The sequence below is a fragment of the Diadema setosum genome, chromosome 14 (assembly GCF_964275005.1).
Source record: "Diadema setosum chromosome 14, eeDiaSeto1, whole genome shotgun sequence".
Taxonomy (NCBI): Eukaryota; Metazoa; Echinodermata; class Echinoidea; order Diadematoida; family Diadematidae; genus Diadema; species Diadema setosum.
In genome coordinates this window covers 19,779,344-19,805,092 of record NC_092698.1, presented here as the reverse complement: position 1 = coordinate 19,805,092, position 25,749 = coordinate 19,779,344, and the positions used below count along the sequence as shown (strand labels likewise).

General features: G+C 37.4%; 1 protein-coding gene across 1 annotated transcript; it reads right to left on the bottom strand.

Annotated features, from left to right (window-relative positions):
• Positions 1-7,071: 7,071 nt before the first annotated feature.
• Positions 7,072-10,236, bottom strand: LOC140238087 (sperm microtubule associated protein 1-like). The gene is made up of 3 exons (XM_072318013.1): positions 9,950-10,236; positions 8,605-8,713; positions 7,072-7,687 (listed from the first exon to the last, which is right to left on the bottom strand). The coding sequence occupies exons 1-3, from the start codon at positions 10,202-10,204 to the stop codon at positions 7,527-7,529; spliced, it is 525 nt and encodes a 174-aa protein (XP_072174114.1). The 5' UTR covers positions 10,205-10,236; the 3' UTR covers positions 7,072-7,526.
• Between the last annotated feature and the right edge of the window lie 15,513 nt (positions 10,237-25,749).

Below are 25,749 nucleotides of genomic sequence, written 5' to 3'. Positions count from 1 at the left end.
CCGCTTTCACAGAGGCTGGCGTGATGTTGCTTTTCCTGCGCCGGACTCTCGCTGGTTGCTCACTTTGGGGCTTTCATTCATTCTCTAACCCAGCTATGGCTGAAGAAATTCATTGCTACATCCAGCCAGGGAAAAGGCCTCTTTTCAATCAGGTGTTCCCATAACCTCTGAGGAGGAAATGATGCCATGATCATAAAAGTGTGATAGAAATTATGTTAGATTGATTCCAGAAAAACAGTGTATCAGCTGTATAATCACATATGAAGAAGCTATATTACTGTGCTTATTCAATGACATGTATAGACAGACATATATAAAGATATACATATATGAATGTATATGGATTGTTTGAGAATAATTTTTTTTCTTTACCAAAGGACCATACTTTCCCAAGTCGGTATTTGACACGAGGGAGGTTATGCAATGAATTTCTGATAGTCATCTGACTCTAGAATTATGGGTGCGACCACACCATTACTTCATACAGAGTCAGCTACCCTTTTACCCAGGATTTCACCCACAAGACTTTTTATGCTACAAGATCTCCAGGATGCACCTCTAGAGGGGCACCTGGGTGAAATTTGGTGATGTTTGCGAAGCGTGAAAGGGGCATAATTTATGCTGAAAGCGGGGAGTAATTGTCAAACGGAGGGAAATGCTATCTGCTCTGTCTTGGAGATGGCAACTGTGAGGCATAGTAATGAACTAGCTCTGCTATTTAGAATAAAAAACAACAGCGACAAGGTTTGTGCAAGAACAAGGGTTATTGCTGATGTCTCCATTGTGTGCTAGAGTGTACTGCTGGATACAAGTACTCTGTAATTTCTTATCAGTCAGGGTTGCCAATGTATAGTTGTTCTGGGCATTCGTAGTTTCAGAGTGTGTGAATGCATGGGACAAATTGCAATATTTTCAATACGGACTGCCATGCATAGGCAATGTAAAACTATAAAACGAAAGGATGTCTGATTTTGTAAATAGTAATGATATGGACTTGTTACTTTTAGGGGATATGCCATTAGCTGCCCTTATCTTTGACTCTGGCAATTCAATTTTAGTTTAGGCAACAACTGAATCCCCTCAAAGCAAGTCCATATTAACAGTCGGGGGGGGGGGGGGGGGGGGGCATTTTCTATGGACTAGATTTAAACCTTGTGGAATGTGTATCATATACATGTGTATTTTTTTTTTCAAAAGACGTATGTCATATCAGTGAAAAATTATATTGCATTGGATGTTAAGCATCATTACAGAAGCGTTATTCAGTGCATCATAAATTTATGGTCATAGGATGTCTGTTTTTTTGCAGAAGTTTGTGCAAATTTTGGTTCCTGTCTGGTGAAATATGTGACAGTGTGTGTCTGCTTAAAATATGGCAATAATTGACTGGCTTGAATTCTTGCTGAAATTTTTCCCCCTTTATTTTTTGTTTTGTTTGTTTGTTTGTTTCTGTTTGGCAGTTTGAGTGCATATATTCCCACATTGTTGGAGAGTTTGTAAAGTTTATTGCTGGAGTTTGTATTTATTTCAAGAGTTAAGTGTCAAGGTTTCAGAGATTTATTTTTCTATTCCTGTACAAATTTTAGTGACACCACCATGTGGATATTGTTACATATGAGTATATGGAGTAGTGTAGGAGTATGTTGTATTATTTTTGTGAGAGGCAAAGAGAAGTATGTAGCTATTTGATGGTATGAGTTGTGGAGCCACATAGGGCCAGATATAACAAGGAAGGATGTTCATTGTGTTAATAGAATTGATGACATGTACATGTGACTAGTCATCCATATTGAGCCAACAGAAACTATCCATATACAAGGCCATCAATCAGGTTGTCTTAAAATGGATGTACAGTGTGTGCTTCAAATTGGAGAGTATCTTTCAAAGAAGCTGTGTGCATTTATAGGCCATGTTTTTTCATCTTTATGTCTCTTTATCTCAAACTGTAGCAGACGTGTAATATTCTTTTCTGTGCAGCACATTGCAAAGTGATTGATGTATGTTTGTTTTCCTTTCTTTTAGAGTGCAATGAACTGCCTGCATACAGCATACATTCAAATCACAAAAATAAATAGATAAATACCTAAATAAAAAGCAATGATATATATATATATATATATATATAGTTGAAAGAAATTGGACTGAGGCGGGACGTTGCTCTCGATCTTAGTCTCCCTTTTATTTGTCAAGCTTTCGGCCCGTCATTGGGCCTTCGTCAGGACCTACCAACAGAACGATTATTATATGAATAACCTGATGTGTCATATAATATATAATGCAATTTCACATATTACCAATCTTCTAAATCATTTCCTTTATATACACAAATCAATCATTCAATTCAATACAAATATCCACTCTAACCTCAAATCCTCATCAGAATAACATCATATGTCCAAAAAATATATAAATAAATTCTTATATCATAATGCTGCCATATAATAATCATATTGTCTTATAATTCTTAGCATGATGATCACAAACAGAATCATTATACATGGATATTTGTATTGAATTGAATGATTGATTTGTGTATATAAAGAAATGATTTAGAAGATTGGTAATATGTGAAATTGCATTATATATTATATGACACATCAGGTTATTCATATAATAATCGTTCTGTTGGTAGGTCCTGACGAAGGCCCAATGACGGGCCGAAAGCTTGACAAATAAAAGGGAGACTAAGATCGAGAGCAACGTCCCGCCTCAGTCCAATTTCTTTCAACTATATGCATCCAACAATGCGGCACCGCGTACGTTCGGGACCCAGGGAACTATTTCTCACATTATATATATATAAATATATATATGTATATATATATATATATATATATATATATATATATATATATATATATATATATATATATATATATATATATACACACATAAAGGTTGTATAAAACATGATATACATCCCTCTTTAAGTTAGAAGAAAAAATCAGTGGTGTTCAACATCTTTTTTTTTTCAATTGTGTGAATGATCTTAGGTGCTGAATTGAAGTGATTATTTCTATTTGATTGTTACATTAGAACTTTTTCAGTCGCGATATGAAAGCTGTCAGATTTTGTATTAACTTGTCAAACATGCTCGAACTGATGTAGTTGAGTATGTCTGTAAATTTTTTACAGGAGTGTTTCTAACAAAATTGTATGTGACAAGTATAACAATTGAAACTGCCTCACACGTGGAAATACTCTTTCGCACATGTGATTGTTTGAGGAAGGTCATTCCTCCTATGTCAGCCCATGCAGGTGTTTTGTAATTTGAATACTGTTTATATTGTACCATAGGCAATTTAACATTTTTGTGATTTTTCCTCCCATTATCTTGTCTGTCTGTAACTTAAAGGTGTTTGTTGTTGTCGTTTTTTCCATTAGGTACCTGAATTAGGAAGCAAAATATGTGAAATGATACCAGACTGGTCACAAAGTTTTGTAATGTAATTGTTTTGCATCTCATGTCAAAATCTGTACATTTCTGAAGATATTCATATCAGCATCCCAACATTAGATGATATCATACTAAACTGCATAGATTCTGTACTGATTTGTGTCCCATTTAAGAGAAGACTGTGTAATTCGGAAGTTATTATTTACCGGTGTTATATAGAAAGATTATAGCTTTCTCCCATGATTAATGTGCAGTCATGTCAATGTACCAGGGGTATGTGAATTGTCATTTACAATAAACACTCCTGTAATGATAAATTCTTTTGGTAACCATGTTTGTGTTACTTTGTCAACAGTTAAAGCTGTGTTTGATTGTGTTGAAGGCATTGTTTACCATTTGCAGATGAAACAAAAACCCAGCTTTAGTGCTTCAAAATAGCTCTAAAACGTGAGTTAAGGATAGAAACAACCAGAGTAAAAAAAGTTAATCAGTATAATCAATCAATCAAAAAGTGAACAATGGATAAATAAAATTGTTCCTAGATTAAACCGTCTACAGTTATGGTTTAGTGGGACAAATCATGATACCTCCTTGAATGTTACACTTTATTGCAACATTTTTATATGGTAGGATGTTTTGTGATACAACTGACCTGCAAATATGCTTCAAATGTGCTAACTTGAACATTTTTTTAAATCACTGCTCAGAATGGTAAACAGTACCTTTAAAATACCAAATGTTTAAAACTGGTGATGATTACATGGAATGCTGGAATGCGTTATGTACCATTTGCCCAGGTGTAAAGTGTCACGTTGTCAGTAGAGGACCCCTACTGCAGTATACTTGTTTTGGTGTCAGTAGTAACATTTTACCTCTGAAATAATTAAAAGTAACAAATTCAGTTTGAAATGTGTGTGTGTGTGTGTGTGTGTGTGTGTGTGTGTGTGTGTGTGTGCATGTGTGTTGTGCATGTGTTGTGTATTTTCAGAGGGTATATATGATCTTACAATGTATATTTATATTTTCATGCATGGTTGCTTTCTTATCATGCACACATAAATCTCATGTAACTGACTTTCCGCAATGTGAACAACTTTGCACATAGACATGAATCAGCACATGCTGGGCCACATTGTACTTATCACAAACAACTTTATTGCAAAACATTGTAGAGTAAATAGGAAGTTATCTGCATAGACTTCTGCAAAGAAATTTAAGATCCAAAGCAAGCTTCAAGACTCTTACACACTTCAATCTTCGTTTGACTCTTTATAATCTTGTCAGCATGAAATGATTATGCGTTAGAGTCTCCTAAAACTAATGACACTCGACAATATCAACATGGCCTCTTAATGACTTGTATAACATAGAAGGGACAGTCCTTAAAAAAAAAAAAAGATTATTATCAAAAACATACTGCCCCTATGCAAATCTGCAGTGATCTTTTCAAAGACGTCACAAGACTGTCAAAATTATCTCATTAATGTATGTCCAACCAAGCTATTTGGAGAAATGTAAATATACTACATGCTTATTATACTAAATAATGACACATATGATTATCATTATGGTGAACAGCTTGCCTCGTATCAAACGTAAATTTTTTACAGAATTCCTTTGCATGTTGAAATTACTCCTGCTTCATTCTGTGATAAAAATCTTTAGTCTTGATATTTATTTTATCCCAATGTGTATGTGACACGACTCTGCATATGCCAAGCAAAATGCTTCTCTCTTCCCCAGATTCTGTGCATCTGATTTTTGTTTTTGTTTTCCTCTCAGGTGGACATAATGTTGGTCTCATATCATCACATTGCTTTGCACATGTAGTGCATGTCACACTATCACTGCTAGCTAAACAATAAATTGAACGGTCCAGTATCTAGACCAGACATTGCACACTGCAAGTTTCTAGAATTTTGACCGAAGCAGATTTTCTCTGTACACATTCTTGTTGATGCTCTGACAAAATATGAACAATACATTGTACACCAAAAATGTAAGGGGGAACAGAAGATATGTGAGCTGAAATTTACATATCACACTGCTATGCCTACTGGTACACTTTACAAACCTGACAAAGTCAATCATGGTAAAAATGGCTGGACATATGAAAGCTTTTGGATTGTACATACAAGAATAAACACTGAAGTCTAAAATTGCACAGTGAATCTCCATAAGGCATGTATGCAGAGCAGCAAAATATCAAAGAATGGATTCCAAGTAGTACTCCAAGAAAAGAAAAACACCCCCCCCCCAAAAAAAAGTTACAATTATGTTTACTTCTGACATTAGTGTACTGCAGTTTATCATTTTGCTTCAAAGAGCAGCAGATTTACTGCAGCAGTAAGAGGAAGGTGCTTTGATCTATGGCCTTTGGCAGACAATCCAAGAAAAGGCTTTGACATTCTTCACCCTACCTTCACTACCCGACACAAAGCTAAATCACCTCTCAAAAGATGATGCAACAGATAGATGAATGTGGGAAGACAAATTGTCCGAGGAGGATTTCTTACTCAGCCGTGCCAACATAATTCATTATTGCTTACGGTGGTTCCAATGTGCAAGAGTGGAAGAAATAGAAGTTTCAAAATGGCATCCCAAGTGCATGTATCTGTAGAAATGACACTCATTTCTGATGTGCAGTTGCCTCCCCCCCCCCCCCCAAAAAAAAAAAAAAATGTATGATAATCGCTCATCATTTTAGCATTCCTGACCAAAATTTCCATTTCACAGCCATGAGAGCACTAAACTTTCAGCCTTATACATGTAGGTGAGCTGTCAGATTAAAGTGCAGATTTAAGTGAATATTTACTGTCAAAAGAATGTATCAGGAATGAACTAATAAAACCTTCACACTTAATTTTCATGCTTATCAACGATGTACAAGAAGACCTCTGTACACTGCACGCTATTGGAGCATAAATTCACTGTATACACTTGTCATCAAATTATTGCTTTCAAGACATTACTGACATGTCATTTCAATCACAACACTTTTGTGAAATATACAATTTGTAAGATGCAAGATAAAAATGGAAGAGAATCTGTGTTTCATTTTTTTTTTTTAATGGACGGATTTCATCATGTATTTCTGTATGAAATATATAAAATAGCTGAGAAAAAAAAGTGCTTCTGAAAGTTATGTCGAAAAAGAATGACCCAGTCATTTTAAGGATAAAACAAGAGAAAGCAAGTTGTATACACCTCATCTATGTAATCTCTAGCTGTAATTACATATAACATTTTCTTTCAAAATTAAGACCTGCTTAATTTCTCCAATATCAATCATATCTACATGATGAATGGGAGTACACTAAGAAGCACACATAGAATTAATCGTATGTACCATGGGTTGCAGGACAGATATAACTAAAAGCTGTAGTCACTGCTGGTATACATGTATAAGACTAACTTTGAAAATAAATTAATCTTATTGCTAGCTCTTTGCCGAGACTAAACGTATGATATGGCACTTTTGTGAATATTACCTCTTTGTATAAAGTACAACATGTATGGTAACTTGTTGAATATGCTTTACATGACAAATGGATGGAATCAGATCAGTTTTAGGGTATCACAAGTTTTGTAGGAACAAAAAAGTTGATGGTGACTTAAGATTCACATCTTGGAAGGTGAGAAAAATTTGGGTATACATATGTTATCAGTGTGCATAAATCTCACATTTAACATACACGTACAGCTGTACTGCCAACCTTGTAAACCTCATGAGATAAAATCTGTTCAAACAAGATGGAGACATACTCTACTGGGCTTAAGGTAACATCAAAGTCTTCATGCATGAGCATAAAAGAGCAGTAGAACCAAAACAGCTCAATGGACAATACAAACATCCTATTTCTCTATGTTGACACCAAGGAAATTACACCTGTAAGTACATGATCTGCACTATACATACAACCAAGTACTCTAAAGAGTACACTGAGCTAGAAATCATCTTAGCTGCACAGGTGGTATACGGTATAAAGTTAGGCATATCATCAATGGCAGCATGAGAAATCTTAAATTGCAATAAATATCAATCTTCGAATGTGTAAAGTCCACTTTCTCAAAGCCCTAGAGTTTGCTCTTACACCAGTAGTTGGTGGAGGCAAGGTGCGTGTGTTTCTCAGTGTGTTGGAGATCGGACATCTACGCCAAAGGGAGAAGGCATCTTCCGTAACCAGGGGCTGTTCCTCCGGTAGCCGAAGTGACCATGGTAACCAAAGATTGGTTTGACATCCTGCATGAACTGGGCGTGTCCATTTACTTGATCTTTGCAGTGTCCAGCTGGATAGACAATAGTAAAACACAATTTAACAAAATGAACACATGCAGACATGATCTGCGGGAAAAGCATGTTACAGTGTACAAACACAGTTCCACTCAGATATTGAGCGGTTTGATAGATTGTAGATACAAATCTGTACATAGATAATCATTTTATCTCACTATATTCATATGCATGCATATATTTGAACACTTAAAAGTGAGGGCCATCTGCCATATCCTTATATTAAATGGGTCAGTCAAATACCAGTTAGTGATTGGCTAGACACAGTCACGTGATGGAGGAACATTGGTTATGTTCGCCCATGGGCAGAACATTTTTGTAATGTTCTCCCATGAACATTTTTGTAATGTTCTCCCATGGAAAAACATTTGCACATAACAATGATAGAAGGACCGGCGCACAGTGAATTTGGCTCTGCGCGAGCGATCAAGTGCGTTGTGCTGGTGGTTGACATTGACAAATTTTACGTATTTGACTAACCCATATAAATATAACAGATGATGACTTTTGTTGTCAGGAACATGTACCAAACGTCCCACCCTCAGGGTTTGAAATGCCATTTCGGGAGGCTATAAAAGTGTAAGTCCCTCAACAGCATTTCAAACCCTTCGGGTGGAACATTTGGTATGTTCCCTCCCCCGCCGTCATCATCTATGTATTGTCATACACAACATTTTTGTGCTCAACTATACAAGAGTTTGCAAAAACTTTTACCTCATCCTGAAAACACTCTGGATCCAAGTTCATTATCTAGTCATGTTATGACAATGTCAACTGTGCAGAAATCACTATACAGTTAATCGTCTGCACCAATATTGGTTAAAATTGATAAGTCATACAAGCTGTCGTACACACATCCTTCCAGTCCAACATCCTCATCACAGTGTGTGATGTACTGAAATGCCAAACTCACCCTTGGCAGCGCCTGGTGCTTGATTGCGTGCATGGAGATATTTGTACCCCGCCCCGGATTCGATGAAACGGTCAATGACAGGTCCGTCGATTGAGGTACCACCCTTGTCCTGCATAGCGGAAGAAAAAAAAAATAGTTGAATGTCTGGATTTTCCACACTTAAAACTATACAAATATATGGTACAGTGCAGTGGCGGATCCAGAGGGGGGCACACCAGGCACGCGCCCCCTCTTTATTTTTTTGTTATAACAAAAGAAATAAAAAGAAAAAAAGGGAGGGCCACTGGCGCCCTACTTTAATTTTGCAAAGGCACCTCCCCTTTATGGAATTCCTGGATCCGTCACTGCATGTGTTGCCATGGCAATGAAAGAAGAGTTTGACTAGTGAGCAGGATGTGTTCATCGCTTTCTTTGGCCAACTTAGCCTTTTGACAAGGCCTCGAGGCTGAAGATTGAGACTAACTCGCCACATCGAGAACTGCGAGAAACGGGTGAACGCGAGACAGAGTGGCGCAGCCACAAGGCCTTTTGAAACCTGGGTTTTTTTCTCTTATACCGCCTCCCGACGAAGGCGAATATGAATCATTCATATATTCACGAGTCAGAGCACCGTTGGTATGCTAACGAGGACATGTCAACGCTGCACTGGCAATGCAGGCAGCTACGGATAAGCGAGCCGCCGACATGCATACTTATGCATATTCATTAGATGATTCATTAGATGAATACGCATAAGCTGAACATGTCATACTTCAGGCTGCATATTCATTAGATGAATACGCCGCTCGGTCTCGCGTTCATCCGTTCTCTCGCAGTCAATCTCTTTCACAGCCATAAAGCCTTGCCAAAAGGCTGTGGCCAACTGAGCCACAATTTTAATAAGATGGCAGTCATTGTAGCAATCGGTATTAAGATATAGCATCAGTTGATTAATTCCTCAGGTTGCTATATATCTCATCTGTCTCTCGTACTGTACACATGTAACAATCTCAATCTTACATTGTACATGATGCGGTGTGTGTTAATTAAATGGTAGAATCAACAGTTGGCATGACATCAATGCTTGCGTGATTGCATCCTTGTCATTGCCTACATGTATTGATAATGGTTTGGATTCGCAGTTTCACAAGTCATTTCGTTGAATTAATGTATGAAGGGGTTGAACAAAATTACACTGCATATTAGTTACAGGGTCTATCTTTTCTATACACATATTGTACTACTATGAAAAAACATATATATTTTTCACACTATTGATATACTAGACAACACTTGTAACAACTATTTGCTTTTGCAAGCAAATATTTCCGCTATGAATTTGCGCAAGCTCGACGGCATCTTTTACCTGTCCAGTCTTTCTAAGCGTAGTTGTAACACCCTCACGTCCAAAGTACACTCTGACATGCTTATCCTTCTGTGCATTGTAGCCTGGAATCGCTGGGCCGAGCTTCGGCTGGGCCATCGAGTAGTCCTTCGCTATGGAATCTATCGCGATACAATCTAGCAAGAAATCCTTCTCTAGGATTTCTAGCTCTTCCACGGAAGGTGTCGGTGGTCCCCTTGGTACCTTCTTGGATTTCTTAGCAGCACTGTCAGGCATTTTTCACAATTTGATGTTTCCAATATCCCGCAATAAAGAATTATCTATTTCAACCGCACCACTTATTCGGCTCACAGTGAACACGCTTGTTAGGAGGTATGTTTACGATCACAACGCGGAAGTTAATTGTCGTATCGACCGCACACGCGCTACCAAGCGGCTGGGAAAGCCGACCGGAGTTGCCTAGCAACAGGTAAATGAATCGCTCGGCCTTGCTGTCTGCTGCTCGCTCGGTGCGGTTTCGGCGGCGGGCGTTACGGCTTTGTTGCTGCATGCTGTTAGTCGCTTTCTCGCCCGCGTGCATGATAAACTTTATCTATCTATCTATCTATCTATCTATCTATCTATCTATCTATCTATCTATCTATCTATCTATCTATCTATCTATCTATCTATCTATCTATCTATCTATCTATCTATCTATCTATCTATCTATCTATCTATCTATCTATCTATCCATCTGTTTATATTTACCTATGTATATTCTCTCTATTACATCTGCCCATCTATCTTTTATATCTATCACCCTGTATTGATAAAAACAACAGGAAGATATTCTATACGAAAATCGCAGACGTTTTCATTTGGTATATATACTCGTAGGCTGCGTTGCAGTTCAAAATTTAGTCTTTCGTGGAACATGTTTACTGCCTGTAAATAAAATATTTTGTCATCTTCAACGGTGAATGTAGCGCCTCTTCATTTCCATTCAGCGTTTTGTGGTTTTACGGATGTGAAGAAAAGATGGTTTGCATGCTAAAAAGAACAAGTGTACAGAAAGCATGACGGACAGTCAAGCAGCTCACTTTGCTGAAGTAGGCCTTCAAAATTTCATGTAAAACAAAATAAACGAGACAGAAACATTTTTTTTTCTTTCTTTCATGTGCACTGACACGTCACTCTGGTGTGCATGTTCTTATATGAACAACTTTGCTTGTGTGGTTATTTGTTGTTGTCTATTTATTCATAATTTGGTTGCTGAGGTATAGAAATATTGGGTTTTAGAAGGCTTAACGGTGCACCACATATTCTTTCTTGGGTATGAATCTGAAAAGGGTCTACCCTGTCCCGACGTTTAGGCAAGCATGTTCTCGCCATTCTCAAGGGAATATTAATTTGCTGAAGTGTAAAAAAATTATATAAAGCAAAATAAACGAGCGAGAACATGCTTGCCGAAACGTCGGGACTGGGTAGGCCCTTTCCAAGGCCACATACATACCCAAGAAAGAAAATGTGGCGCGCCGTTCATTGAGCATCCTACCATGACCAACGTTCTACGACCACGGAAGCCCATCAAAGATATAGAAACATTAACGTTCTCGTGTTGTATATTATTATCGCCTACAGTCACAATCGCTACATTGTTTGAACAAGCCATAGATATATAAAATAGATGAATAAAATCAGAATGTAATAAAGTAGCACGCTTATGCCTTGACAAGGATTTGTACTGTGATCATACCAAGCTGAGAAAAGGCAATTATTTTTATTTGTATACTGATCTATGAAATTCCGTTGTAGAAACTGACTGATTCGTTGAGATAAAATGATGTTCCAGCGGTGCACTGTTGAAAATGTTAAGCTGTATGTTTAAACCACAATACCGTTTCAGTATGCATAAAAACTTTAATATGTTAAACTGAAAGTTTCCATATGTTCAAAAGTTTTTATGCATAAAATGACACCTGATAATCTTTATTTTGTATTATCACAAAAAAACAACAACAATAATGCTGTTCATTTAAGTCAATCATTTACCTGTTTCTAAGTATTTCCACCGTTAGATTTAAACTTATTTTACTCACAAACTTTGATTGACTTTGTGTTGTATTCTTGTATGGAAAAAAATAATGCAGAAATAAAGTCGAATCCAAATCAAATCAAATCAAAATCAAAAACCTTACGTAAGAATGTGTATCAAAAAGTGACAGCATCATTGAAACACTGTCTATAGGGCGTGGTGGAAGTGCAGTGTGATAATATTTTTGGTACAGTTCATAGTGATGTAAAACATGGGTTTTAATGATGTTTTGGAATTTGTAACATGAAAATAACAATACTACATCACTGCTGCTACTGGTTGTAGTACACTATAGTTACAATGGTATTTGTAGCAGTAGTATAGTGGTAGTAGTTGTAGCAGTAGTAGTAGTAGTAGTAGTAGTAGTAGTAGTAGTAGTAGTAGTAGTAGTAGTAGTAGTAGTCAGTGGCGGATCCAGAGGGGGCGCAAGAGGCGCACGCCCCCCCCCTTTATTTATCATTAAAAACAAAGGAAATTTTAAAAAATGAAATGATACCCGGAAGTGGCACCAGAAATGTTAGTTGCGCCCCCCCCCCCCTTTACAAAATTCCTGGATCCGCCCCTGGTAGTACTAGTAGTAGTAGTAGTAGTAGTAGTAGTAATAGTAGTAGTAGTAGTAGTAGTAGTAGTAGTAGTAGTAGTAGTAGTATAGTAGTAGTAGTAGTAGTAGTAGTAGTAGTAGTAGTAGTAGTAGTAGAATCAGTAGTAGTTGTTGTTGTTGCTGTTGTTGTTGTGACAATACCACGCCAAAAGTTGTTATCAATATTACTACTATCTTATTTTCATTATCAGCTTTATTTCACTATACATTATCATCATTATCATTATTATCATATTCACCATCATTATCCCTACTGCTATTACTATTAGAATTACTATTGTTGATAATATTCTTATTAAATATTGTTTTCAATACCGCTGTCATTACAATCACGATCACTATTGTTCTTATAACCTGTAATATGATTTCATCTTCTCATTGCCATTGTAATATAGCTTTCTCTGCTGTGCGTGTATTTTCACCAAATCTATTTGCATAACGATCGTGGATGACTTGTGAAAAAACAACAACAATCAAATAAAATTCTTCAAAATAACTTCCCTAAGTGTGTCGGCAGTTACAGGCTCATGTTATCCTCGGCAGCTGACAACTTTCGAATTGATTATGATTTAAAGAATGACAAGACCTGTAAGAACACAGAAATTTTATATTATTATTCGATTTTATACTTTAGTAATTTTCTCCCTGACAAGAGTTTAGTAAAATACGGAACTGTACAGTGCATGTACTATGCAAAAGACATCATCACGCGCTTTCGAAATCGAATAGAGAAGCACGCCCCCTATCACAGAGCGAAGCTATGACCTAATTGGTTTTAAAACACTGTAAAACACTGTGTCGGCCATGTATACTGGGGAGCTTCCAAAATAAGAAGAAAAGATGATTCAATTGGTTGTGCAATGATTCATTTGCATCGTTGTCAGTACATAAAATTATCTACAGTTATTAGTCATACTGAAGCCCCCTTCCCCTGATATGACTGAAACAGACATTAACATGAAAAAAAAGCACTCCAAACCGAATTAACAGGTCTATAATAGGCATGTAGGCCCTAATAGTACTTTGCTATATCACTCCTTTTCGAAGAGATGTAATGTGAGTTACAGAAGGGCAAAAAGCACGAACCTTTTTGTAGGTGCTGGTGGTGATCTGTCTCTGTGGTACTTTGGTGACATCATCGTCACGCCTAGCGTCTCTTTAACTCCTTTCCTCTCAAAATAGTCCGCCGCGTGCTTGTCGTTGAGGGCGTCGTATGGTTTAAACATCGGTCTCCTCTCTGTCACCTGGTTAAGAGAGAGAGAGAGAGAGAGACAAACGGACGGACAGACAGACGGATACACAGATAAAGAGGGAGGGAGGGGGATGATAGGTGATTATAATGTAGATATGAACTTATCCATTAATTGATTAACAGATTATCAATCCACCAGTCTAACGATCGATTAAAGGCATTCGACGTCAGTCTAGTGTAATACGGTTATTTTCTCAGATGTGTATAAGCACTCGCATGTTTTACCCTATTTTTGGACGTGGTGAGTCTCGATTTGGGTCAGGCTAGCTACACACAAGTATGTGCAGACATGTGGGCTTGTATAATATTTCTCAAAAGGGCCAAAGGTGCATTGGGGAATGTTAGAAGTCCCGAGAGAATTAAGTCTGCATGGTTTAGGGACGTATAATCCTCCCAGTACATAATGAAGTAACATTCAGACCAACGCAGTCAAAACATTTCGTAGTACACACTCTGCCAACAACAGTGATCATCTAATATACATTACCATGTACTATTGGTAAGTCACAACAAGAGAACCTTTAACTCTTCTTTTCCATTGTAGCCGCTTTCCACTGCAGTAAGTTATAGACCCCACATCGTACGTACAAAGACGCTTGCACCCATCCCCCAGCTATTGGCCGCTCAACTTTATTTTAGGCATTGTGACAAATCTGAAAAACTATTCTGTCGATACTGTGACAAATGTCACAAATTTTCGTTTGTATCTATACTAATTGCTTTTTTGTATAATCCCCTTCTGTGCCAATAAGTCAAATTTGCATGGGTTAATTGTGGTCCACAGAGAGTAAAACAATGTTCATGGTAGAAGGTAACTACTAATGGTCCATAACATCACGTGAACATCATTATCCAATCGCTGACTTATACTTGGCTATTACATAACATGATCGGATAGAATTATGATAACATAACTACATTACCATGATATCATCTTTTTATTCACTAGTCATGTTTATTGTACCTGATTTGTAGCATATACGCTGTCGACTTTGAAGTCGTTTCGCCGCCTTCTCAGGGTGTCTAGCGACGAACTCCGCGGCAGTCGCTGTCGGGCCGAGAGAGAGCATCGGTTCGGTGATCGACTGTTACGTCGATGCGTGGCCGTTAGGACCGGACGGAGCGGGTCTATCCTCCACGGCTCGGGTAGATTCTGAGTAGGAGAGGGGTATCGTCATTGTTTTGATAAATAGACGAACGGTCAGTGATCTCTTTGCTATAGGCAATGGTTGAGACGGTTTCATAAAGCGATAATTCGCAACAATACTGAATATACCATATTAGTATACTAATATACTACAGTCAGTTAGATGGTATAACAGTTATTATGAAAATCATTGTTGTAATCATAAACATTATGTTGTTAATTCTAAAATTGTACCATAATTATAATCACAGACATTAAAACTATATAGGCATGTGAGAGATGTATTTGTAAACTGAAGAAGAAACAGAAGGAGAGGGAAAAGAAAAGAAGCACAGTATAAGCATGCTAAGTTGAATAAGAATGAGAAAAGGAAAATAAAAAGAAGAAAAGGAAGAAAGAGATCGACAAAGAGAAAGATACATGCGAATAGAAGAGGAGAGCGAGTACAGAGAAAGAGATTTGAGGGAAAAGATTCGGAGAGACGTCATTTTTTTTTTTTCAAATTCAATTTATTTCTTAAATCAATCTTTTCCATCCAGAATACAATGCACAAACGGAAGTACTATAGCAGCAATTTAGAATAAGAATGTCTAGGGTGAAAACAAGATGGTGTTCAAATAAATTCAGTAAATGATTTTGACACAAAATAAAGTCAATTATTGCTTTTCACTTTCATTAGATCTCTAGATCTCCATGTTGCAGAAGCCGTCACAATAGACAATCTGCATGCATATTTCCTGACAAAACGACCCCTCCAAACCCCCCCCCCCCCAAAAAAAAAAAAAAAAAAATCACCAACTATTCTCAAGGATTTACACGCAAAAAAAAAAGAAAAAAAAAAGAGGAGGGGTGGAAAGATGCGAGTACAGGGACAGGGGGAGTCACGAATAGCCTTGTTTGGTTTTCCTTTGATGAATATATATAGATACTTGTTTGGTTTTCCTTTGATGAATATATATATATATATATATATATATATATATATATATATATATATATATTTATATATTGTTGAGACGCCAAACATTTGAGTCGAATAAACTCGTGCTTTATTGGCCAAAATGCATTACCAGTTTGTTTCTTCATTTTCTTTGTGGAGCCAATACGTGAAATCTCAACACACACACGCACACACACACACACACACACACACACACACACACACATATACACACACACATATAATATGAGAATACTCAAGGAACTACAAATTAATATAACTATACAAAACTGTTGTATAGTTGTCAATACTACACTATATTTCAATATATTTTCTCATGAATATGTTTATTTATATTCATTCAAGGACAATATATATCCATCATCATTAACTTTCATTTTCTTTTGAAAAGTTTTCAAAAAAGATGTGAATGTGAACATTAAACGCGTATGCTGTCAACAGGAGAATACTTTTTTTCCTCTCACTTCAAATATTAATGTTCTGTTCATGAGATTTCTACGATTCTGCATTAAATCAAAACGTGTACTAAAACCGGGATTTCGAGGAAATATTTTCAAAAGTTTTCATCTTTCAATCAATTTTCTTTATTTATTTCATGCAGGTTTCCAGCAGGAAATTTTCCTCTGAGCACCACTAAAACTCTGCTTGTTTCAGAGAAAAGAATTATTGAAGTGGCTCGGTAAATATCACTCGAAAAAGCCGTAATTAAGGCCCTCTGAGTGTTAACTGAAGGATTAACTTCAGTGTTTCTCCTCTTATGGTACCCATTGTAGTAACCATTCATACCCTCTTTAGAACTTTCACTTGGTAACATGTCTCAGGCCCAATTCCATTGTCTCCTTAATGCATTGGCAAACAAGAAGAGAGTAAATATGTTTGCATTGTTAATCCTCTAGGAGATAGAGAGGAGGTGATAAAACATCTTGAACAAAGTCCTTAACATGAGTGCGAACTCTTTTGTGGACCGAACATGGTGGAGAGATACTCTATCTAACTTTTTATAGGAAGCCCGTTCATGCCGTAAGATCATGAAGATCTGTCACATTATTTGAATGCGTGACCTGCTCTGTTTATACGGAAAAGGGGTTCTGGTACATTGATTCTTCACGCGCGGGGCGACAGCCAGTGGATAACATAAAAACACAACATGGAAGAGGTAACAATGTTCGTCATCGATCGCTCCATTGTGATGAGTACAATGAAAGAAAGCAGATCAATTTCTTCCCCTTCATTTCGTCTCTGTCGTGGACAGCCAAGAGAATAGGCGATAACCTTGAGTTTCTGACTTGCTCGATCTATCTCTTTCTCTCTCTCTCTCGATGTGCTGGTGTCAGCAGTTACTCTTACTAAATTCATACATTCGACTTCTTTTGAGATAGCAAAACGAAACATCAGTCGATTTGTATTTGCACCGTGCCACCGACAAGCCATTATCAAAAATGACCCTATAATAATAGGATGCATAATATAACCTTCATCACGATTCATCAGTTGCACTTGCACTCGTCGGGCTAAATTTGTTAGAGTTCATACTGTCGGGCACCAACATTACTTTGAGTGGATGCCGTTGTGAAGAACAGTTGCCATAATAAAATATGCACATCATGATTGTGTTCGCAGGTGCGTGAAACATGCGAACCTGATGATAATAACATTCCTTATTTATTTCCTTTCATTTGTAATTCATTTGCATTTTTCATATATTCATTGTTTGATATTTTCATGAAGTCAGAGAAAAAGTGAAGCGATTTGTGTGTGTGTGTGTGTGTGTGTGTGTGTGTTTAATCATCACCTACTATGGTATTTCTATTGTCTAACAAATTATGTCTATAGTGACTTTACTTCCAACAACAACAACAGAAACAGCATTAACAGCATTAACAACAATAACAACAACAACAACAATAACAAGATTGAAGATTGAATTGAATGAAATTTAGACTCTGTGCACTCCGGAGATTTGAAGTTCGGAAATTGAATCAGAATCTCTCTACACAAACATTAAACATGTTAAATCATGTATGTATACACATTATTACATGAAGAAGAGGGGGTTTTGTTTGTTTTTCTTTGTTTTGTCTGACCTGGTTTTGGACGGATCCTGCAATTAATGATATAAGTACGACATAGTTAAATAACTGATTATTCTTTCAAGTTCATCTTGCACCTTCTTCAAACTTGAATTTTTGTTTCTGTTTTGTTTTTCTTTTTGCGAGAGCATGAAAATGGTTTTTGCCTCCTTTGATTTAGGAGTTTGTGCATCTTAAATTGATTTACTGCTTTCTCCAACTTTTCTTTTCTCTGCAATTTGGTAATGGCTATTTTTTTCCAGTGCCTGCGACCCAAGCGTGTCCAAGTGATGATTGCACAAGAATGCAATCATCAACCTAGGTTTATATATTTTGCTGGGATTGAAACCCAAATAGATGCGGAATAAAATGACATAATTAGATATGACAGCAGTCGACTCAGACTCACATGGATTTAAGTTTGAATAGAAATTCAACCTGTTGCAAGAGAGGGTCACTCCATTTTTGTAAGAGATGTCTTACATTGGGCACCCTTTTTATTTTCTGCGTATTGTACAATATAAGAGCAGTTAAATATTTCAAAAACTACATTCCCACACAAACTCTATAGCTGTCTACCTATACCAACATATTTATTTATTTATTCATTTATTCATTTTTATTCATTCTTTTCATTCAATCAATCATTCATTCATTCATCTATATATATATATATATATATATATATATATATATATATATATATACATATATCTATCTAAATATATAAAATACATGATATACCTTCTGCATTTGAATGTGGTAAAGCGTATCAAAATATGCCCTTTCTTTCACTAAGTATTATCTTTCATTATTGGACAAATATATACGTCATGTTCTTTGTAGCTGACAGTGATGTTAAGTGTTAGTAATATAGACGATTCGTAAAATAGTAAAAATGTTTCATTGAGAGGACTATAGGCATAATTTTCTTGTCGCTCCAATGTTACTATGGAACGTCACGTGGATTCTAAGAAAACGGAAATTCAAAGACCACTGTTACAAAACTGCGAGATATTCTTATCCTTCTTTTGGTCGCACTCTGTATGCAGTAATAGACAGTATGTAATATTTCTGTCAGCTGATACTGTGAGTATGACACGGAATTAAAGATGACACGCAAAAGCAGAATATGAGTATTACTTGCAAACTCAAAGAGTAGACATATCAAGATGCGCCTATCAAAGAATAGTGTAAGGTGCAAGATATCCCTTTCCGAAAAAAAAACCCCAAATGTCACAGGTTTTATTTTCATGAAATCATGCTGGTAGCTTAAATGTGAAACGTAAACATTTTCATCTTTCATTGTTTCCTTTATAGAGCAATGAAGCGCACCTGAAGAACCAGCGTCGAGCACGCGTCAGAAAATGAAAATGTTCAGCTACTCTCGTTTTTATCTTTTATTTTCTTTTTTTTTTTCAAGTCAGCATGAGGAAAGCAATCATCTACCTTTCCGAGACCGACATCATCGAGAGCTAGAGAGAACAGAGGAGAAGGTGTGTGTGTGTGTGTTGGGGGGGGGGGGGGAGGATGAACTCACCTCTCTTCCTAACGTCTTGGTGATGACGCCTCTCACCATGGGCGACTGAAAATAGTGTCGGGCATAGGGATCGTCGAGGGCATCGTACCTCGGGATGATGTCGGATGACCACTTGTATCGCAGTTTCTCCACGGATATGCAGTCGAGCACGAATCTGTCCTCCATGGCTCGAAGTCGGGCTGGCGATGGGTCGGGCTGAATGCCGCGCTGGACGTGGCCGTATCGCCAGAGCGGGGAGCGAGCGATGATGTGCGCATGCATTCTCGTGCCGCCACGCTCAGATCGATACCCAAGTCAGAAACCCTTACACCTGTTGGTAGGAAGGAAAGGGGGCATCCATACAGAATGCGACCAGTTGGCAGGACGAAGCTAGACAGAAGGAGTGTGTTTGAGGCACAGGGCCAGGATCGTTGACTTGATCGTGCTGTCAGACCAGACGATCGACCTGACAAGGTCATGTACAACAGCAGAGATGTGAGGAACGAGAAAAGGAGAAGGTCATTTCGGGGGAAATTGGCACATAGACCCATAACAAGACTTCGTTTGTTAAACCACTTCATTATCATTGACAGCTTGTCGATGTTCAATATCGACGGTATTATGAGATGGTGGTTCAAGATGGTTTGAACACCTTTCCTCAATAAAGGCCTGCGCTTGTGTCCATCAGTCGCACAGTGGTGTCAAAGGATACATCAAATTAATATTTATCAAGTAAAATTTCCTCCTCGAGTTATCAACGCGCTTCTCGTCGATCATTTCTGCGGTTGTCACTTAAAATAGTCTTAGATGTGTACTACCCTCAAATCTGTTGTGAATACAATGTCCGACGAAACCAACAGGAACGATTAGCATCTGAGTGTCGATAGTGAGCAGAGGTGATTATACTTGACGCAGAATGCCGAAACAAGTTAATCCGATCCGAGTCTCCACTGTAAAATGTCCGCGCTCTAACGACGCGTTCATCTTTGAGTTCGGTGAAGAGTAGCTAACCTTATTACGGTTCCCAAATGAACATTCCTTTCTGGGGTTTTTTCCCAAGACCTTATAAGAATCCCGAAAAGAGAAAGTTAGCTTAAAAGGAATTGAAATGGCAATTATAACTTGTCACTGAGACACTGCAATAATGACGAAAAACTTCTTTACAAAAGTAAACAAAGTAACAGAAATAAACCATCTGAGCGGAGACATATTTTTGAGACTTTAGACAATGACTGCTACCTGCGTTAAGTAAAGCTTTAACTATCAGAATACCACACGAACAGATGAAAAAAAAATCAAAGTGGAAATTAATTGACCGGCTTTTCTTTAAATCACAAGTTTGTATTGCAAATCAGTTCAATATGATTTTATTTTGAAGGCATATATACATAGACAGTTATTAAACATAGTTGCGACTGTCGCATTACCTGTCTTACCTCTGACACACAAGTCTTTTTTCTCACCTCTTCTCCAACAGGCTTCTTTGAAGTTTTGTTCCAAAATTAGTCTCTTACCTGCCTATAATCATGGTTATTATCGGTTTATCGTGGTTGTAGGAACTTTCAACTGAAATTACGCCGTTGCTCTGATCGGGGTCAGTATAGTTTGGGTGTAGGTCACAATGTTACACACTTGCCATTCTGTGGGTTACTAGCCAAAACGCGGCATAAATAACATCTCCAGTTTCCCCGCGAAATGTAAATATTTGGCTTTGATGGCATAACATGCGCGCGTGCTGATTGGCTGACACTTTGGGCAACACTCTTTTTTTCCCTTTCAGACACTGTCCTGCGAGTTTTGATTGGCTGTTGATACGAGAGGAAACGCGTCTGATTGGATTATGCCCTCGTGACGGTAGCAGGTTGGTTAGTCCCTGGAACTAGATGAATTAAGTAATACACGAACACATCACTACGCCGGTGGTCCGGATCATTATGAGAGCGTACGTATTATAATCAGGGGATGAAGAGAAGGACGGGAGATCTCCCGGTTTGTGAAATCTGGCGGACTCGACGTACGATAGGCTAGCTGGAAAGGCATCCGAAAATGGTCAGTAAACTTAGCAACAAGTTGAGGACTGTCTGCCGAGCAATTCGTGTTGGGATGATTACAATTCTAAAATCTTCGATTATCACAGCGTCACTACAGTAAGACTCGAGAGTGATTTATGCCATTTTCTGCCTAGGGCAATCTCTGCTCTAATATGTTAACACTCGAGCACTACAAGATTGACACTCTTATACTTAGAGGCAATCAATCAATCAATCAATCAATCAATCAATCAATCAATCAATCAATCAATCAATCTATCTATCTATCTATCTATCTATCTATCTATCTATCTATCTATCTATCTATCAATATCTATCTATCTATCTATCTATCTATCTATCTATCTATCTATCTATCTATCTATCTATCTATCTATCTATCTATCTGTCATTTCTGTAGTCAAGCTTTACCGGAGTGCTCAGTAAAGTCGAGAACGAAAGACGTACCGCATTTCAAACCACATATGATTTATCAAGTATATACAACACGTGCTGCATAAAAGTTTCTCATGCTCGCACAAACCGGAAATGTCTTGGCTCTATGATGCTTCCACGGACGAGCGGGTCGGAGCGAGAGGGAGAGAAAAACAAAATCCTTAATAATCACCTGTATACCACGGCGAGAGCATTAGCGTTTCTGCTGTGAGAATGATAATGGTAATCATCCGAAATGATAATTATCGCAAGGAGTTTTTTATTTTTTTCTGAGCTCTCAAAATCATGAAAATAACACCCAGTCCTCTTTTCTTTCCCTTTCTGCTGCATATCAGCTTTGATCTTTTTGCTTTAATCAACAGAAATAAAAATATGCAACATACTGTGAGATTATATGTTTTACTGATTGCCTGTTGTTCGTTCATGTATTGTTTGTTGTTGCCGTTGTAACTTAAATAGCTTGTTTTAATTGTTTGAAGCAAAATGTAGCAAGAGCAGTAAAAAGGGGGATTAGCTTAAAGGTCAATGGCTTTTGCTAATCCTCCACATCTGCTGTGATTTTTTTTTTTCGTGTCAGATCTGACCTTATTTCCATGCCTTTTGTGTAAAACTTCGATATGTGATCTGCATGTTGTACTTTTTTGGTTTATACTGTATTTCTTCTTAAAGATGTGACATAAACTTGAAACTTGTTATTTATCTCTCAATTCACTCCCTCTTTTCTCTCTCCCTTCCTGGCTCCCGTCGCTTCTGTTTTATCTCTTTATTCATCAAGAGTCTTCAACTAAAAGATAATTAAGTGCATATCAATATTTGCACAAGTGATAATGACACAACAGCTTGTCTATTCACAAATATAACACACACACACACGCACACACACACACACACACACACTTATCAACTACGACAAAGGCACCATTGGTGTTACCGAATTTGTAAATGGGATATCCATAATAGAAAAATATACTTGTAGGAGCAACATTTGTATTTACATTTACATGCCAGGAAACTTAATGGGGATGGCTAGTAACTGATCAGTGGGAATCAGTGGGAATGCTGGGTCATGATTGTTCCAATCCTTGTGGGATTCATTAAAGAGTATATTATAATATATTATATCTATTGTTGTGTGAAAATTATTTGCTTCAGATTAGTCTCATATTCAAGTAATGTGCAGTTCAATGTTTCCAGGTTAGCATGACTGTACAGTGACGGGGCGATCGTTAACGGCCCGACACTGTACAGTCATGCTAACTTAAATGAATCCCACAAGGATTGGAACAATCATCCCCCCAGCATTCCCACTGATTCCCACTGATCAGTTACTTGCCATCCCCTTCAACATACACTCCTCAACAGCTCACCTAAACTGCCTTTTTGTGGTGAAGGTGTACATGATTTCTGGTGTATGTAGTGTATGTATACAGTCAGGTTTCCAGTAGTTATGCCTCCCATATCAAAGATTGACAGAAGAAACTGGTTTGAGATATATATATATATATCTATAAATATGTGTATACACACACACACACACACACACACACACACACATATATATATATATATATATATATATATATATATATATACATATATACTGTATATATATATATATATATATATATATATATATATATATATATATACACACACACACACACACACACACACACACACACTAGGGCTTGACATTAAAAATCTTAAAAATCAAATTTAGTGGCCTCAGGCCACCAGGCCACCGCTATTTTCGAGACCTGTAAAAACATATAAAATCTGTAAAAAAATAAACAGAAGACATCACAGGCAACTTCTTTAAGCCAGTCTACCGAGATACTCAGAACTACATGTAGTTTGATTTTCTTTTCTCTCCTCAGCGGTGGCAGGCTCAGCAGTGGCAGGTGAAGGTGAGGCTTTGGTGCACATCTTCAACCAATCAATTCCTTTTTGCCCTCCAGTGTAACCATGTTAGTATATTTACACTCTTACTCCTGTAAGACCTCACTTTGGCATCTACATCCTTCTTGTTCTAAATACCCAATTTCAGAGTGGATGCCAAACTGAAACGTAATGCAGACCTTTAGTTGTGGAAAGGATGTGAATTGTCAATCACAGGACTGTGTCAAACCATGGAGCTACAGAAGAAATAAACAACTCAATGAAATGAACGCACAATGACAATGTTCTTGTGTATTGATTTTTATGTTTATTTAAAGACAAATGTCTAAAATCTGCATGGCTATGCCATTTTCTGATTTTGTGTGTGTGTGGAGGGGGGGGGGGGGGGGACAATCTTCATGGAATTTTACATGAAATTATTACATCTACCTGAAATACATTATTCACATAAGGGTTTCCACCCACACAGTGCAGAGATTCTGCAGTGAAGTCTGATTAGATTACACATGACAGCAAACAAGATAAATGCATCTGTGTAATAGAGAGAAATAAATGAAAGTGAAAAAAGGCAAAAATAAACAAACACACACAGGTGAGGATACAATGGAACAGAAGAACACACACCTCAATATTTTGTTTCGTTCCTAAGGTTATAGGCGCAGGGATGTTTGGTGGGAAAGCATAATAATATACTGGCTGACAAGTTGAGTCAGCAATAGTGTTATCCAGGTTCCTCATGTTCACAACAGAGGAATGAAAAGGAGGTACATGAAATTGTAATTGATAAATGCATCAGTATCACATTTATCAGCTTCTTTGAATGGTGAATGCAATACTGGCATGCTGCAACTATACAAGCGTCTCGATTCCTGTTTAAATTCCAGAGTGACAGGGATTTTATCTCTTTGTCAGTATCACCAGTAACTTGTTCACTTGCAGGGTCAGTGACATTTTCAGGTAGCGATAGTGGTGCTTTGAGAGTTTATCATATGCTCATTAGTATCCAAGTTTTCATACATATATGGCTGGTTCATTTAATTCACTCCCATTTTATTTCTACATTTTTCCATGGAAAACTAGCATAAAATCTGAGAAGCACTCTGAGAGAGCAGACCTCTGCCAAGTAGCCATGTATGATTAGACTATCACCATTTTGTATGCAATATCTTCAAACATCCACATAGAGGTACAGGGACAGCTACATAATACATTTGATAAAATCTGATCATTCGTTCTTGAGTTATTGCGAGATTTCAGGCTTATTTCAGTCCTTCATGACCATTGACCTTTGACCTCATGACCCCCAAATTAAATCACTTCTTTCTTTCAGACAGACAGACAAACACATGGAATCAAAATGTAACCTCAGCTGGTGGAGGATTCATATAATTGATCAAAAATCTACAAAATAAATGCAATATGTATAAGCCAAGATAATTTTCAAGATATGTGGACAAATGCACTGAAATCAGGAAGTCAACAATACAATGAATTCCAATTTGAGAGAAAGAAAACTTCAGGAGTGCACCACCTCAGGTAGGTGCTTGATAGTTGATGACAGCCTCAAAAAAAGAAGAAAAAAAGGAAAAGAAAAGAAAAAGAAAAGAAAAAGGAAAGAAAAAACAAGAGAAAGAGACAGAAAAAAAGGAAAAGTTTGTAAGTTAATTACCTCAACACACCACCAAAAAGAAAATGCTTATTACTCCCAAAGGATGTACGTACACCTGACGGAAGAAAACATGCTAACCATTTAATAATTCAACCCACACCTGAGCAGCCCACGCCAACATGCGAATTACGCCTTCCAACT

Coding starts and splice junctions, on each gene's coding strand:
- LOC140238087 (XM_072318013.1), bottom strand. CDS start 10,204: ATGCCTGACAGTGCTGCTAAGAAATCCAAGAAGGTACCAAGGGGACCA. Junction 8,714..9,949: donor CGCTTAGAAAGACTGGACAG/GTAAAAGATGCC, acceptor TCCGCTATGCAG/GACAAGGGTGGTACCTCAAT. Junction 7,688..8,604: donor AGCACCAGGCGCTGCCAAGG/GTGAGTTTGGCA, acceptor TTGTCTATCCAG/CTGGACACTGCAAAGATCAA.